General features: G+C 45.9%; 1 protein-coding gene across 1 annotated transcript; it reads left to right on the top strand.

The window, feature by feature from the left end:
* Positions 1 to 11,548: 11,548 nt before the first annotated feature.
* PMAIP1 (phorbol-12-myristate-13-acetate-induced protein 1) lies at positions 11,549 to 13,179 on the top strand. Its single transcript, XM_030969004.1, has 2 exons — positions 11,549 to 11,765; positions 12,114 to 13,179. Exons 1-2 carry the CDS (start codon positions 11,714 to 11,716, stop codon positions 12,311 to 12,313), a joined length of 252 nt encoding a protein of 83 aa, XP_030824864.1. The 5' UTR covers positions 11,549 to 11,713; the 3' UTR covers positions 12,314 to 13,179.
* Positions 13,180 to 17,362: the final 4,183 nt, after the last annotated feature.

The raw sequence follows: 17,362 nt of genomic DNA, 5'->3' as shown, positions 1-17,362 counted from the left end.
CCCGCTCATCCAGTCCACACTGCCTCAGTTTGCCTATGAGGAAGTTGTGAGCCGCAGGGCTGAAGGCCTTGCCACTGGGTGTGCCCATACTCTGGTTGTTGGTGGGGATGGAAGAGCAGCCAGATGCATCCAGCTGGAATGACCTTAGCTATTAAGAGAAGGGCACCAAAAGTCTCTTTCTTCATGGCTGAGACCATAGCGTTTCAGCAACAATGAATGCTGCCTTGAGCATTCCCTCCAGAAAACTCTGCTCTGAAACACGCCTTAGCGCCAAACCCCTTGGACTGTGGATTAGAACTAAGTAGACAAAAAGAATACAGCAGGTAGGAAATATCTTTTTGTACAACAACTGCAATGCCTAGAGGTTCTGCTTTTATAAAACTTGCCCATTTTCTTACTCTACAGACAGCACACCATGTTCTGTTCCTGGGAGAAATCTGTAACCACCAAGGTCTTGGTATCATGGGAGGTCATTCAACAGACTCCATTTCCTGGCTGCCAATGGCTCCATTTCTCAGTTCACATTTTTCCCATGCCCTAGGTTTACAACCTGTTGAATTTATAGGGTCCTATTCTGTTGGTAAAATATAAAAAATAATTGAAAAATGAAATCATAGAATGGTTTGGGTTGGAAGGGACTTTAAAGATTGTCTTATTCCAAATCCCCTGCCATTGGCAGGGACACCTTCTATCAGGTTGCTCAGAGCCCCATCCAGCCTTGCCTTAAACACTGTCAGGGATGGGGCACCCACAGCTTCTCTGGGCAACCTCTGCCAATGCCTCACCACCCTCACAGAAAGAATTTCTTTCTAATGTCTACTCCAACCTATTTTCTTTCAGTTTAAAGACATCATCCCCTGTCTTATCACTACATGCCCTTGTAAAAAGTCCCTCTCCAGCTCTCTTGTAGCCCATTTAGGAACTGGAAGGTGCTAGAAGATCTCCCCAGGGACCTCTTTTCTCCAGGGTGAAGAACCCCAACTCTCTCAAGCTGTTTTCACAGAGTCATCTTCCTGACCTCCTCTGGACTGTTCCAACAGGTCCATGTGCTTATTGTAGTGGGGGTCCCAAAACTGGATACAGTATTCCAGGTGGGGTCAGATTAGAATGAATACAGGAAATTGCAGATAAGGATGTTTCCAATCTGTCTCTAGTAATGAACCCTGTACTGATGAAAGAGAAGTAATTCTGTTGCTCTGGTTTTAGGGGGAAAGCTGTACCTTAGAGGTTTTCAGCTTGTGGGTCACTTTGCCCATGCATCTATGAAAAAATATGATCTTCCTTTAAGATCTTGTAAGTATCAGGTAAAATGTATAATTTTGGTGATTGCTCCAACAACATGTATACCTCACATTTCCAAACATTATGTTATAAATGATCTGTAAATTAGTAGTGCAATTTTTCACATATTAATGAAAAAAACAATAAGTAATAGTAATAGTAATAGTAATAATGATGTCAATTCTGTGTCATGAACCAACAACCCTCACCTCAAATATCTTACAACCTAGGATAGCTAGACCAAAAATAACAACAAAAAAATTGAAGATCAGTAGAGCTACTGTTTACCAGAAGTGCTTACATGCAATTTTTTTGCTTTAATTTTTGGATGTGGTTGGTTGTTAGGATATCATTCAGAAGGAAGAGACAAACTGCTGTTCAAAACCCAGAACTTCTGCTCAAAACACATTACAATTAAAAAAAAAATAGTTAAAAATTAAAAGAAAAAACTGAAGTAAGAAAATCAGAAACACGCACTATGAAGAATACCCTGGATAGATGGAATGATTTTTAGAGATGTCAATTCAGTGTATTGCTTAATGTACATGCTTCATCATTTGGGGGATAAATTCACAAAGAGGGCTTCTAGAGATTCTCTGTGCTACCCAGAACTGAAATGGGTCATTGACTGATGGCTCTTGTGAGTCTGTTTTCACATATACAATGTGAAGACATTTTTAACTGAGGCTTTTAAAAGCCTGACAAGGTGTTTCACTTGTTGTTTTGAGGGATGATGTCATTTTCCAATTTTTGACAATCACTGAGATACCACAAAAAAAGGTGGTTTTCGCAGTGAGTCAGCCCTTAGCCGAAATTGAAAGTTTACGTTATTTAACTCGACTGAGCATCCAAACTTCTGTGGGTATTTCTCATCTGAGCCTTCTGGTTTTTTAGACTTGACACTACCACTGCCAATTTTTTTGGCCAGATCTGCAGTCCTGTGAGCCTGTGAACTCCTGGGTGGAGACCCAGATGCCACAATTGCTACATACACTGTGATTTCTGCCTCATGTGGCCGCTGCTGGGCAGCAAGAACATGCAGCTCAGGGTGCAATGATACATTGGTAGTCCTGAGGCCAACTGGTCCCACACCCTGGGACTTCAGGTAGGCTTCTCCACCTCTCACCCCTTCCCCAAGGTCCTTTGTCTCCTCCTCAGCACAGAATTTCCCTCACCTCTTCCTTTCCATTACCATGCTCTGCCATAACCACAGCAGCTTCTCCCCTGCTGGACGCCTGAAAACACCTGACAATTAAATTGCCCTGTTTTAAAACCAAAAAAGCACACAGAGTAAAGAAACAAAGAAACCCTACCCCCCAAACAAGCAAAAAACCAAACAAAAAAAAAAAAGAGCCCAAAAGAAAAAAAAAAAAAAAAAAAAAAAACCAAACCCCAATAACAACATCAACAATGACCAAAAAAAAAAAAGCCAAAAAAAAAAACAAACCAAAAAACCAAAAACCCAAAAAACCCAGAAAACCTTAAAACAACCAAACAAAAAAGAAACAACAAAAGAGACTCTGACTTCCTGTGTCTTTGGTGTCTTTGCAGATTGAGAACTCCTTCCAGATTCACAGCCTGTGTGCACTTTTCTGCAGTTGCACACACCATAGCCCACCACAAGATGATGAAATAGGCAGGGTGGATGGCATCATGACCACAAAACAGGATGGAGCCCAAGATGCTGTCACGTGAGGTCAGCTCCTACACCTGTGCCTGTGGGACACAACCCCCACTCTTGGTCAGACTGTCCCCCTTCTGTTTTCTCCTTCTGGGCACCCACACTCCTCCATTCCTCACCTGCACACGTGGAAAAGGTGGGAATGGTGACAGCCCTGACAGAGCACAGGGCACACACACAGCACCCACACCCATGAGGGAGGCATGGAGCAGCTGGCAAAGGTCTTTCCCATAGCACATAGGGTTCAGAGAATAGAAACAGGTTTTAAAGTACAAAAAATAGTTTGTTGTTAAGTGCAACCCTCTTTTTTCTGTTTCCCCTATTTACTTCTCCTTTATTCTCTTTGGAGTCAGCCGGTGCATCTGCAGAGAGGTCTCTGGTGAGGAAGAACACGGTGTCCTTACCCTTGAAGGGAGACTTGTTATTTCTCACTTTTTTGTTTGCACTCTTAATGCCAAAGGTCATCCTCTCAGCTTTGCCTCTCACACCAGTAACCAACATCCCTCAGCAGCACAACCACAGCCAAAGCGTTCACGCTGTGAGGAGACACACCTCCCACCACACAAAGTTATGGATGCATGGCAGAAGTTCGTCCCCATGTTCAGAGCCAGCATGGATATGAAAAATCAGCTCTGTGCTGGTTTTGCATTCCCTGGTGTCACCTGGAAAAAAACATGAAGCAGGATCTCAAATGCACTTAGCAAAGAGGGGATTATGATCTGCAGCTGGTGATGCTACCTGAAGCTGCTCCCCCATAGCAGGGCTCTCCCGAAGCCAAGATGTGGATGGATCCAATGGCTAGGTCAGCATGGTAACAGGAGCTCAGGGAAGACAGCACTCCTCTCTGCATTTGACCACCCTGTCCAACCACATCCAGCATGTCCCCTTCTTCTCTGGGGGCTGCTCCCACTCACAGAGAAAGCACTGGGAGCCCAAAGGGACTCCTTTCTGACAGGAAGGGACAAGCTTCCTTCCATTTCTGTGCAGGGTCATTGCCATCAACACATTTTTTCTTGCAGCCCTTCATGCCCAAGGCTCCTGGGGCTTGTCTGCAGAGCAGCTGCAGGGGACTTCCCATCTCCTGGGAGGCTTTTGTGTCCCGTTCAGAAAAGGCAGCAAAAGTCAGCCTCTTCTTCTCCTCTGTGTGTGTCTGCAAATCAAAAATAGAAGCGGAAATGAGCTCGTTTCAGTGCTATCAGTCATGAAGTTTAAAAGTGAAACTACCTCACAGCATGGGTTGTTGTCAGCACTCTCATAACTGAATCTGTTGTCAGACTAGTGATGATTCAAGTGGTCCCTCTGCCTTCTCAGTTGGTTGCCACTCTGTCAGCTTTCAGCAAGACACAGTTTTAGCCTGTGCTGCTTCTCTACCAGCACAACCCACAAAGTGACCTCTCGCGTAGAGGTTTCACACTGCCACAATGCAGCATGCAGATCCTGAAGTGGAAATGGTGCAGCCTCCCCCAGCAATGTTCTGGTGGCAGGAGGCTGCTAAAATTCACTGCAACCCCCTAAAATGTATCCTAAAATGGATACATAACTACAGCAGGTGTGTGTCTGTGTATATGTGTGTGTGTGTGTGTGTGTGTGTGTGTGTGTATGCATGTTTGGAGCAGGGGAACAGCCTGCTCCTATGGTTCTGCCAAGTCCTGAGGTCTGGACTGTGATGATCTACTCACAATAAAGTCTCATACTTTTCACTGTGCCTTTTTTTTTTTTTTTCCTAAATAGACATTTTGAAGGGAAACCTAAATCATATTATCTTTTTTTTCTTCACTATGGCAAGGACATGGCCTCAGGATGCACCAAACACACCTAATGGCTTATTCACATAAACCACAGACAATTCAAATGGTAGAGGAGATCCTACACTTATTACGTTGAAAATACCACCTACCTTATTAAAATGTATATTTCTAATCTTTAGAGTGAATGAAATACCAAAAAACTTTTTAGAGCCCTAAAAATTTCAAGGGAGAATGCTTCACAAAAGATAATATATTCCACCTTGGTTGAGTCCCTGCCTTCTCTTGTTAAATCTTTTTCTCTTTTGCTCTAAGTTCACAGAATCATAGAAAGGCTTGGGTTGGAAGGCACTAAAGATCTTGTTCCAATCCCTCTGCCATGGACAGGAACACCTCTCACCAGACCAGATTGCTCAGAATCCCATTCAAGCTGGTCTTGAACACTTCCAGGGATGGGGCATCCACAACTTCTCCGGGCAGCCTGTTCCAGTTCCTCACCACCCTCACAGTAAAGAATTTCTTCCTAATATCTCATCCAAACCCACTCTCTTTCAGTTTGAAGCCATTCCCCCTTGTCCTGTTGCTACATGCCCTTATAAAAAGTCCCTTTCTGCTGTTCTTGTCAGCTCCCTTCAGCTACTGGAAGGTCAAAGTTAGGTCACTCCTAAGCCTTCTCTGCTCCACACTGAACAATTCCATCTCTCTCAGCCTTTCCTCATAGGAGAGGTGCTCCATTTAAAACCTTTTCCACTTCATGTCTGTTTTGTGGGATTTAGGTGCACTAAGGAGTTCTTTATCCAAACAGATTGTTCAAAAGAGGCACTTCCAAAACCCAGCTCACCCAGCTCAAAGAAATCATTGTTCACAATAGTCTGAAAATCTGCCCATGCAAAATAGCACCTGTCCCATCTGGAGAGCATTGGAAAGGTACAGGGGAGACTGCAGCACTGAGGCACTGGTGCTGTGTTACACTGGGAATCCCAGGTCCCTATGCTGGTGTCCAGAAAAGCTTGCTTGGATTCTCTAATTCTCCTGTTAGACTTCACTTTAGATTCACAGCAAGTCACCAATAATGAGCCCTGTGAGGGTTTCCAGGTTGCTGCCTCAGCTGCAAGGCGGTGGCATGCCAGCAAAGCAGCAACTGTCTCACAAATGAGATTTCCCTTTTTTTCCAACCCCACGCCTGCTGCATTGACTATACACAAAAATTATGACAAAATGCGGAGGAGGTGCAGGAAACAAGGGAACCAGAAGAACAAGGGAGCCAGAGCCCGAAAAAGATCTGGCAGAGCAGGAGGCAATAAAGAATTTCAGAAATGGAGCACATTCACATTCTCAGCAAAGATAGCAAGACAGAAAACAGCCGCAGTCACTGTCCAAGGGAAGACCTCTGCAAAAACCCAGCAGTAATGGCACAGCTGTGCTAACACTATGCCTGGCGTTTGCACAGACACCTACACACATGAAGGAGAGCTCTTCAGCAAATACCAGCCTCATAAACAGTGATCAACGCCAATATTTACTTTACTAACTCCTACCTCTGGATAGCAGTTGCAAAGACTGGCTTTTATGAGGGTGTTGTCAACTCCACAGGTGCTAAAACCCACTTAACAAAGTACCTTGCGAATCCTTCCATCTCTTACAACCTTTTTAGAAAGCTAGAAACCTTTTCTGTGACTACTAAGAGTAGTCACCAAAGAGGATGAATTAGGAATGTCTTTACAAGGAGTCATCTGCAGGAGCTCTGCTTTCTGCTTTTACAGAATATTCAGTTCACCAGATAATCTGCTCCACCTAATTTAAAACTGATCTTAGCCTAAGACCAGGAAAATTATGTCAACAAAGGTTCCTTAAAAATACTCCTTGATTAAAGAGCATAAAATTTAAAATTTCTTACACTCCAGCTATATCAAGAAGTCTCTTTGCTATTCAACTCCATCCTCAACCAAATGTTACTGCTCTCAGCAGGAGTACTGGCTGGCCCATTCTGGCTTGGATGGGCACCAGATCAGACACATGTGAGTAATTCTTCAATAGCATTTTGCAAGTAATGGATTACTGCTGCCTGCTTTGCACAGAGGTGGTCACAGAGGAAAAGGTGTGTGTTTAACCCTCTGGCAGTGACAGAGCACTGTAATATATGAGCAACTACACAGTTAACTTTTTACTAAGAAAATTATGCATTTAAGCTTTCAAGGGAAGCAGGCAAGAGAGAACAGCATAGGAGGGAGAGTCTAAGGTTAAATTGTGGGGCATTAGGTAACATTTAAACAGCACATGAGATCTGTGCAAGTAGGGTTATATCCCAGCAGTGGATGCGCTGTTCTTCTTAGTTTCTTTTCCGGGGTGGTTTGGGATCACATTGTCAAATCAAAGTCAAATTAGCTGGAGTATTTCACTTAACTACTGAAAGCTGGATTAACCTTTTCCCTCACCACAGCTGAGGTGTCCACAGCAGTAGCTGCCAGAGGCCAAAGCTTTACTGCAATTGCCACCAGAATATTATTAACACAGAGCAAGGCCATTTCTCTGAAAAGAGAAGTTGGGATTAATGCTTAAGGCTGGAGGATTTAGGAAGCTTTACTTGTAACAGTGAGAGATCCCTGGAGGAAAGGTGCCTGAGAAGAGCAAACCAGAGAATTAGAATGATTTGTGAAAAAAACCCTGGCAAAAAAAACCCCAAAAAAACCAAAAAAACAAAAACCAAACAACTGCCAACAACAAAAACACAACGAAAAAAAAAACCCAAAACCCACACCAAAAAACCAAAGCCAACCAAAAACACCACAAAAACAAACAAACAAAAACTTATCCATGGCTCTCATCACCCTCTCAGCATGGCCCATGGCCACATGCCACTGCACTTTCCTGAAATGACCTTGGTTTGTACTCCTGACAATAGAGCCAAATTTCCTGATCGGGTGCAGAGACACACACGGATCAACAGGAACTGTCGACTCTGCAGTCTGCAGAAACGGGAAAAGGGAGACAGAAAAACAAACAGCTTCTCAGTTAACACAAGAGCTGTCAACACCAGTCTTGAGAAGATGAGAAGATAAATTCCAGTGATGAAGCAGTATCACAGATTTATTTAAGATCTTAGAGGAAGACGCAGAAGCAGCTTGAAAATGATTCAGCACAAATAACTGAGTTCAGAGAAAAAAACACCTAGCTTCCTTTCTCTCCCACTCTTGATTTCGTTTCTGCAACATTCGATTTCCTTTCAGTAAGCCTGCCCACTGTTTTTATGTGTGGTGAGAGTATGTCACATGCTGTCTTTTATGGACACGTTCCCGATAAAACCACATCACCCACACCAGTGAAGCTTGGGGCACATTATCTAAAGATGATTTTCTCTTCTCAGCTGTGTAATTGCAATAATTTTGAATGGTACTAAGCAGAAATAAACTGAACAGCAGCTCCAGTGGGCAGTGCTCCTTGGGCTGCTGCTTTGCTCCCTGCCATGGCTGTGCCCAGCTGGTGACCTGTGGTCCTGCTCAGTGTGGCCACAGCAAGAAACAACTTTTGTGGCTGCTGGTAGAGCAGATTCCCAGGGGTCTGTGCTTTCCACAGAGACACTTCTTTATTTAGGGGAATCGAAACAAGAAAACGTCAGAGCTTGCCAGTGGCTTTTGAAACCACCATCTACTTCTTTTCGCTCAGCCCTGTTGCACAATCCTATAATTAGCAGCAGCCCCACTGTGTGCTGTTCCCGCCGAAATGGGCTGTGATTTACACATCAGTAACTCCCTCATACACCAGGAAAACCCTGCAAGGATGTGGGTCAGTTTTGGAAATTGAGGCAATTCCCCTCTAAACAGCAGTGGGTCTCCCTGCATTACACCACTGCACTCAGGTACATGGCTCTGACTGCAGCAAGAGGGAGACAAGCACTTTAGGGACTTGGGCTCACAGGTTGGTCTATTAACCCATTTTGCACACTGAAGTGTGCCGTTTTTTATTACCTTTTATCCTTCTGTATTCCATTGTATCCTTTATTATCTATTATCCCATTTTTATTACCTTTATCACTACTTTAAAATAAAACAAAGAAAATAAATTAATGCTCTCAACTATCCCACTGGTTTGAGCCCAGCTGCCCTGCTAGGAAAGTATGTCTCCCACATACACCCAAAAGAAGGGCCCATCTCTCTGTGTGGCTGTGGGGGTATAGTGACAAGATGCCCTTTAAGCTTATCTGCCTTCAGGGTGAGGAAGTGTTGCTGAGCAGGACAGGATTGAGGTTAATTTGGTTTTGGCTTCACTAGAGGAAGAGTAATTTAAATAATTTGCCCAAGGATTTAATCTGTCTCCAGATTCACAAAGAAGAACGAGCTGCAGGTCATACCTGGCTCTGTCTAAACATGCAAAATAAATGTGCAAAGTCACACACACGTGCCAGCAGCACAAGAGACCAGTATGACCTCATGGCTTGAGTCTGTGGGTTCTTCGCCCGCACTAGGCACTGCTGAGCACTGAGTAGGGAAGGAGGGGCATGTGGGGTGCCCCTTAGTAGGGGGGCACTCTCAGTAAGGCCCCAGCCCCTTGTGCTCACATTCTGGAGAGGCTTCCATGATTTGTGGAGCAGCTGTTGGACTGTGGCTGTGAGATGCAGCCCTGGGCATCGCATGCTGCAGACCACCACACCTCCTCCACGAGGGATGACGCATCATGCAAACATCCTCCTGACCTGTTTACCTGCCTTGCCATCTCCCAAAACCCAACAAACTTGTTTTGAAGACACAGTTTCTTATATAACAGAAATGACTGTCAAAGGCCAGCTCTGACTGAACAGGGCTGAGTTACTAACAGCAGTGTTCATACAGCTGAAGGGACCCCAAGAACATCGGGTCAAGGAAATTAGCCCACATGCCATATAGGTTTTATACCAGCTGAGAGACGAAGGCAATACATCCTCAAAAATATTAGAAACTTCTCTGTGGCCAACCTGAGCTGCTCTGACACCAGGTCACAATCTGGCAGGGTGCACTGTGTGGTGCTGACAGAGCCAGTTTACTGTTTTGGCCTTGCAAAAGCCTCATCCAGCTATAGCTTTCATTCAGATATCTCACCCTGAGAAATGCCCTCTCCATGAGCTCGCATCACTGCCCCTCACACATGCCAGCCCTGCAGCACCACTGTGCCAGCTGCCTCCTGTCGGGCACCAAGGGGCTGAGGTTTCCTACACAGGGAGCGAAATCAGCCGTGTTTCAAGCGTGCCATCATTCTGGAAAATAGCAGGAAAAAGGCTGTCTGCACTGAGCTGGTGATGATTCCCCTTTTAATGGAACTTCAAAGTCACCAGCATTTCTAGACACTTGACACAGGCTCCTACCCCATAGAATGGAGCCTCTCAACATCCGGTTGTGGGTCTGTATTACACTATGACATTTTAAGTTGTGTTTTGATGGGAGAGGTAGTAATTTACTGACTTTCAGCCACAAATCAGTTCTTTGTTATGTCTGCCCCATCTGTGCTCTCTTTACATCAAGCAGTTTTAATTTTCCCCTAAAAGCAGAAGTCTGGCCTGTGTCACAACATGAAATATCAACTCTCTGAGAGAGGGGAGGCAGATGAGAGATCCACCTATCACTGGCAGCTCTCCCAACATTGTGCAACAATCACAAAGACATGAGGGTGACTTTGTTCTAGCTCTTGCTTCTTGCAAAAAGCACAATCTAAAATTACAGCGCGCACAGGTAAGTGTGCCCTGGCATGTGTCAGCCAGAGCCATGCCATGCAGACCCTGCACTGCCACAGGGAAGATCCAGCAGTGGTGGTGGGGGGTGGCCCAAGCTGTTGCAAGTGGTACATGAGTATGGGCTAGCTTGTTTCCCCATGCTTGGTTTGAGGGCAAGGTCACCATCACTTTGAATAGAAAGAAGGTTTAGAGAATTGGGGTTGCTCAGCCTGGTGAAAAGGAGGCTCTGGGAACTCTTTATTGCAGCCTTCCAGTACCTGGAGGAGGCCTACAAGAAAATCTGGGACAGATATTTTAGAAGGGCCTTTTGCAATAGGACAAAGGGTAATGATTTAAACTCGTGGTGCATTGATTAGATTAACTATAAGGAGGAAGTTTTTCATTTGCATGGTGAAATACCAGCACAGGCTGCCCAGAGAGGTGGTGGATGTTCCATCCTGGGAAACATCGAGGGTTAGGTTGAATGGGGCTTGGAGCAACCTGATCTAGCTGAAGATCTTTCTGTCTTTGTGGCTACAAGCAGCAAAATACAGTGGGGCTGGTCTAGACAACCTTTAAGAAATCCCTTCCAAATCAAACTATTCTATACTTCTGTGATAATAACACACCCTATCTGTTTCTTCTGCTTGTCCAAGCACTCTCCATCCTTCCACCTCTTCTTCCTCAGCATCATCATTGCAACCCTGTCCACCTTTCCAGGACCACCACCACCACTAGCACAGCCCACCCTCCCATCTCTCTTTCCCTAGGGCAAGGCCACCTCGCCCCTCTCCTCTTCTTACGCAGACGATGCAAACCCCACCGTTCATCTCCCTTGACCCACCGCAAGCCCACTCCACACCTCCATACCCTTTTCCCTCAGCACTCCCCATCCCTCCACCTCGCCTGCCCCGCGCACAGCCCATCCTCCCATCTCCTCCCGCCCCGCGCACCGCATCCCTCCAGCCCGCTCCGGGCCGGCAGCGTGGGCGGTGTCCCGGCCGTGGCCCCGCGCCGCCCGGGCACGCCACCGCCTGCCCGCCGGGCGCGGGGGGAGGGAACCCCGCGCCTTTTCGTTACGTCAGGGCCGGGGGAAATCCCCGCTGGACTGGCTTTTAGTGCCGCGCTCCGCCTCCGAGCCGGCAGAACGCTGCAGCCGCCGGCCCGAGAGCAGCGTGAGCCCTCCGTGTCCCGCCGAGCCTGGGCGCTCCGTGTCCCGCCGAGCCTGGGCGCTCCGTGCCCCGCCGAACCGAGCCTGGGCGCCCCGTGCCGAACCTCGCCGAGCCCCGGAGCTCTGTGCCCCGCCGAGCCTGTCCCACCGCCGCGATGATGCCTGGCCGGACCCTGCGCAAAGCCGCGCCGCCAGCTGCTCCTGCAGGTACCGCAGGGTGAAGGGAAAGAGCGGGGAACGGGACGGGACGGCATGGCATGGAACAGTGACGGGACAGGACAGGGACAGGCAAAGGGAAGGGACAGAGCAGGGACACACGGTCCTGCGCCCGAGCGCTGCTGCCCGGCTCCAGCCCCGGATGGGCGGCCAGCGCCCGGCGCGGCTGCGGGAGCCCGTGTGGAGGCGAGAGGGATCCAGCTGCTGCTCCCAGCGAGTGGGGGACAGAAAGGGTGCGGGGTGGGGTGTGCTTCGTGATGATGAAAAAGTAAAGAACTGGGCAAAAAGTAGCGTGCTGTGGGGATCTCATGAAAGCGCTAAGCAGGCGCGTTTCCGCAGGGCGAGAGGCGGCGGCGGAGTGCGCCCTGGAGCTGACCCGCATCGGCGACAGGTGGGACCTGCGGCAGAGGCTCCTGAACCTGCTCGCCAAGCTCTTCCGCCCCGGAACGTGGGCTGCCCGCGGACACGGCGAACGGAGCGGAAGAGGACCTTGGCTTTGTGGGTTCGGAAGAAGAGGCTCCACAGACATTGGGAGATGAAGAAACCTCAAATCTCGCTGCGTTGTATTTGGGTGACTGCAGCTGCTGGAGGATGGCTATCACATGTTTTCTCTGAAGAATGTTACAGCAATTCTGGCGTATGAATGCCAGGTGGGGAAAAAAGATAATGATGGGCTGAGCCCCTAAACTGTGCAGTGATGACTTGGGGGGAGCTGGTGACGTGGGGAGATTTGTGACAAGACTGAACTTGCCCTTCACCGTGGTCTGAGAACGCTTTCAGGAACCTCGTTTCCCCAGTCACCCTCTGGTCCTCATGTCCCATAGCCATGTTTCACCGAGGAGCTCAGCCCACCTACAGGATGAAGCAAAAAAAAAAGTCAGTCTGCTGGAATTTGGGATCACATGCCACACAGAAGAAGCCAGTTGCTGGACTTTTGCTACTCTTCTCTAAACTGTGGATCCTGCTGGACAGGGATCTAGTGGTGTTTATTAAAATTCGTTAAAGACAACCACTATCTTTATTGGAAAGTTATTGTTACAGGATGTTGTTTGGCAGACTAAAAGTTGTAATTCTATGAATTAATACAGTGTTGCATAGTTCTAGTCTATAGTACAAATATATAGTATAAGTTTATATATATATAGTATGTATACATAAAATATAAATGTATGCACTGCTAGTGCATGTCATAAGCATTTAATAGAACTATTCATCAAAAGCTGTTTGTTTAATCTCAAAACACAGTATGAAAAAATGTTCAAAACATGACAAAACTAAATATAAAACGATATTATATAAACAAAAAAAAGGATAATATTTTCTGATGATAAAGGAAATAAGTCATGCTTCAGAGAGGGAAGCATACTTTGGCATTATAAGATATGTATCTGAATATATATTACACATACACAGATACACAGGTAATTGTGGAAGGATTCTTTCAATATTACAAAGAATTTCTTGATAACAGTACAATTCTGCTGTGTCTTTATAAGTAACAAAATAACTTCAATAGAAGTAGATCCTAAAGTTGAATCTCAAGTTTTGCTGAGAATGTTATTTATTCAAAGAAAGCAACTACCTCTCTTTGAAGAAATAATATCAATAGAATTGAGCATTTCCATGGTACAAGAAAGTAGCCTTAGATTTTTGAATGTTTAATTATACTTATGGACAAAGGTTCTTACCTTGTACTTTCTTTCCATTTCATTTCATGGCCTCCTCATCTGAGTTCCAGAATGGTGGAGCTGTGGCAGCACATCCAGTGGATGGTGATGCATCATCACCACTGAGGGCTTACGTGGGAATGACCCATCTCACTGAGGGGATATTACCTTTGGCTGGCTTCGGGGGAGCTGAATTAAACATGTTCATTGCTGTGAAGGCAAACAATAACTTTGCTACTCCATTCATGTTAGGCTCCATCTTAAACAGTATCTTTCATGGGTCCAAGATAGCAAGAAAAAGGCCGAAGCTGCGTCATAGCTACCTCTAAGGTCACTGGTGAGAGTTCCTTCTCTTAACTACCCTTGTATATAAGCACATTTGAATTTTTAAGGCTGTATAGTTACACTTTGTTATTTGTGTCTATTCAAATTATGCCTTCTCCTGTCTTGAGATGAATTCTTGTTTGTATTTATAATTTATTTTTCTGTTATATCTTCTTAATCTGCCTTTGCAAAGTTGTAATTTCGTAGCTCTGGTCACTCTCACAACCTGTGCAGGGGCTGTTTTGTATTGACACCGACTTCTGTCACTGAGCAGAAGCTGACTGACTTTGCCTTCTTTCCACGTGGAAGACTTAACCCCATCCATCCCAGTGGCATTACAGGGAGCTTTGCTCTTGGCTTGAGCCACGTGCATGGTTCCCTTCCCCTCTAAGCTAGCCAGTACCTTTTCAGGGAAAACACAATATTTCAAAGATAGTTGTTATTTATCTTATACTGCAAAGCAGTGCATTTTACTGACATGTACATAGGTCAGTTTTTCAGATACTAAAAAATAAAGGCAAAGAGTTCCAGACCAGCAGAACACCAGCTCCCAGGCTAGCACTGCATCCAGCTGGGCAATTCTTCATCAAAGACAGCTCCAGCTTCATAAGAAGGTTTGCTATTGTATATCCTGCGCTTGGTGGAGTCTTGGAATCTTCATCAAGGACACTGAACAATGACCATGCCTGTCTGGAACTCTCAGAAGAATTCAGCATTAGCATTCACATTAATAGCTGAAAAGTATGTGAATAAAACTGTTCTGTTTGATGCATACTACTTGCAAAGTCAACAGGAAATGAGGTGTGGAGTTGTAGGACCTACCCTGTTCTTCGGACTGTAGCACGTATAAATATTACCAAAAAAAGCATACTCATAAACGCATTGTCATGGGGATATCCAAGTTTACTCTTAGCACAGTATTTGTCTGCCTGGTTATGCAAAGACTATTTGCTTTTTTTGAAATGTTTTAGGTTTTTCTATGCATTGTCAAGAATGGCAGTGTTCAACAGGATCTCAGGAAAAAGGCACAGATGCAAGAGGTTAGTGCCAGTATATGACCAAGTGCTTGCTGATGTCCACCCTAGATTTCTTTTGTTACTTTTGCAAAGGATCTGCTTTTGACTTTATCAACATGAGTTTGTTTTCCTTAAGGCCTGTTCTGGATGTGTGCCAGATGTGCTGCTGTACGCCTCACGCATGTATGTCTTGACTTCTTGCTAAGATAATAAATACAAAGTGTTTACAAGAAAAATGAGTCACAAAGGTTGCTGTCACTTGGGTTTTCTTTTGTGGATTGCGAAAGCATGGCTTTATTATGCAAATTCCTTCCATGCTTCCATGTCAGCAGGCAAAAGCAGGAGGGCAAGAGCAGAGTGCCAGGAGGTATGCTTTGGTAGATTAGGCTTTGCCTTCTGCCTTTGAGAGGAAAAAAAGAAAACCATAACCATGACCTTGAAGTTCAAAATGAGACACTCTTCTAGTATTTTTTGTTAACTACTGGCTGCAGAATATTTGGGTGGCACTGGGAGCCCATTACTTCTACCAGAGTAGCTGCAGCTTTGTAAAGGAGTGTTCCTTGTAAAGGATGGACATCCACGTTAAGGGTTTTGTCCAAGATGCAGGCAGAAAGGAATACAGCATTTTGTCAGGCAAAGTTTTACTTTCTCCACAGTTTGAAGCTGGAGTTTGGGAAGAGTGGGAAATGATGCTGCTTATCACAAGAGAATAACAGGGGGATATTGCACAGCACATTCTTCTTCCCCAATGCTGGGACCCAAAGATGTGTCCATGCAGAGGAGAGCCTGAGGTCCTCCCCTGCCATGCCAAGCACATCAGCAGGCTCCCTACTCACTCACTGTGCTGCTTTTTCCCAGCTTCACAGGCAAGGAGCACCATCCCTGTAGCTCACGTTCCCAGTGCAAAGAGGATTAAGAACTTCTGGGCCAAACAGACTTGTTTCTAATAACCAGAAAAAAATCCCAAAGAGATGCAACTCCCTGTTCTTTCCCACTTAGTCACCAGCAGAAGCCAGAAAGATTTTTACTTTGGAGGGCATCACTCTGGTGAAAAGTGCTACCATAGGTGCTGCACAGAGGTCTGGTTTTGCAAAGTTTCACCAGAAAATCATACTTGCATGAATGATCATACTTGTGAAAACATTCAGACACTCACCTGCTTCCCAATGGAGTCTGGCCCCTCTCCAGCCCTCCAGAGCAGTGCCCAGTCACCTACATAGCATGATACTTGTGACCTGCTCCTCCTTAAAGGGCAGGGGGAAAAAAATTCTATCACTGGGGCATGGCATTGCAATCTAAATGCATTTGACTCACCCACAAGCATCTAATATCGAAAAAGCAAAACAAACCCACCTGGCGAACAAACTGACAGAGTTGCCACCTTACAACACTCTCCATTTACCAAAGCACCTGGCTGGAGTGCAGCCCTGGGTTGTATTTGTACCGTGGTCCCCCAAGTGAAAACCAGCCTGGCCCCCTCGGCCTGCTCATGCCTTCACACCTGAGACTGAATGCACAAGTGGTATTTCCCAAACAAAGTGCCAGACAAGGAGATACTTCCTCTTCCCCTCATGAGATGTTTTTGCAAATCAGCTGAAAAACAATGTCTCATATGCTGCTCATTACTTTTAGTAGACACTGCTGGATGGGACTAAGTTGAATCACTTTCCTCCCATTAACACGAGAGGGTGTGAGGGCATGATGTGCATCCACAGAGGCGTAAGGAGGCTGGGCAGGAAGAGCTGGGGATATAATGCATTGCCTTTCAGTCTGGCAGGGTTTCCCCTGAAGCAGGTGACTGTCTGATGGTGGGACTGTCAGTGAGCAATAGTCCCAAAATCTGTTACAGCTGTAAACAAGGGTCCTCACCCAAGTGCGTCAGGACATTGTCTGGCCGTGTAAACAGGCCACACCAAGGCTGCCCTGCCTTCTCACGCATGGGCTCTTTGCAATGCAGTTCTCACCAGCCCTCTGAAAGCGCGGAGGTTGCTGTCACTCCTTCAGCAACAGGAGATATCCCATGAAATAAACAAACAAACAAACAAACAAACAAATAAATAAAACACTGTCAGCCATTTCCTCTTCAGCCATTTCATATTTGGTGGCTTTGGTGTCATTCCCTCATCCCCAGGGAAGGATGGTGGGAGCACCATGAGGTTCAGAGCTCAGCTCCTTCATGACATGGTCATCACTTGAAGGGGAAAGGAACCTTTTTGTAGTGGACAGGCGAGCTTGCAAATCTCAGAAAAAAAAGAATTACTTTCAGCAGCACCCCTAAATACTGCCAATAATAAGATGCTGGCACTACCTCCCTCAGCTCCTGGGTCCAAGCTGGTATCACAGTCCCCTACTGCATGGCAGAAATTAAGGGCAGCATTCTGCTTCCCACCTTCCCCTTTGTGCTCCTGACAGGGATGTGACAAAGCTGCAACAAAGGCAGGAGGCCACAGTCATGTCTGCCCTGCTTGGGATCAGGAATTAGGGAGGCAATTTTTGACAAGAGCCCCAGGACACTGGACATTACCCAGCACCACTGTAGCACATCAAGGAAATGGCTTTGGTATGTAAGGAAAAATCCAAG

This window comes from Camarhynchus parvulus, chromosome Z (assembly GCF_901933205.1).
Source record: "Camarhynchus parvulus chromosome Z, STF_HiC, whole genome shotgun sequence".
Classification (NCBI taxonomy): Eukaryota; Metazoa; Chordata; class Aves; order Passeriformes; family Thraupidae; genus Camarhynchus; species Camarhynchus parvulus.
The sequence above is the reverse complement of the archived record's forward strand: the minus strand, read 5'-3'. Positions and strand labels throughout refer to the sequence as shown.

Coding starts and splice junctions, on each gene's coding strand:
- PMAIP1 (XM_030969004.1), top strand. CDS start 11,714: ATGATGCCTGGCCGGACCCTGCGCAAAGCCGCGCCGCCAGCTGCTCCT. Junction 11,766..12,113: donor GCCGCCAGCTGCTCCTGCAG/GTACCGCAGGGT, acceptor GCGTTTCCGCAG/GGCGAGAGGCGGCGGCGGAG.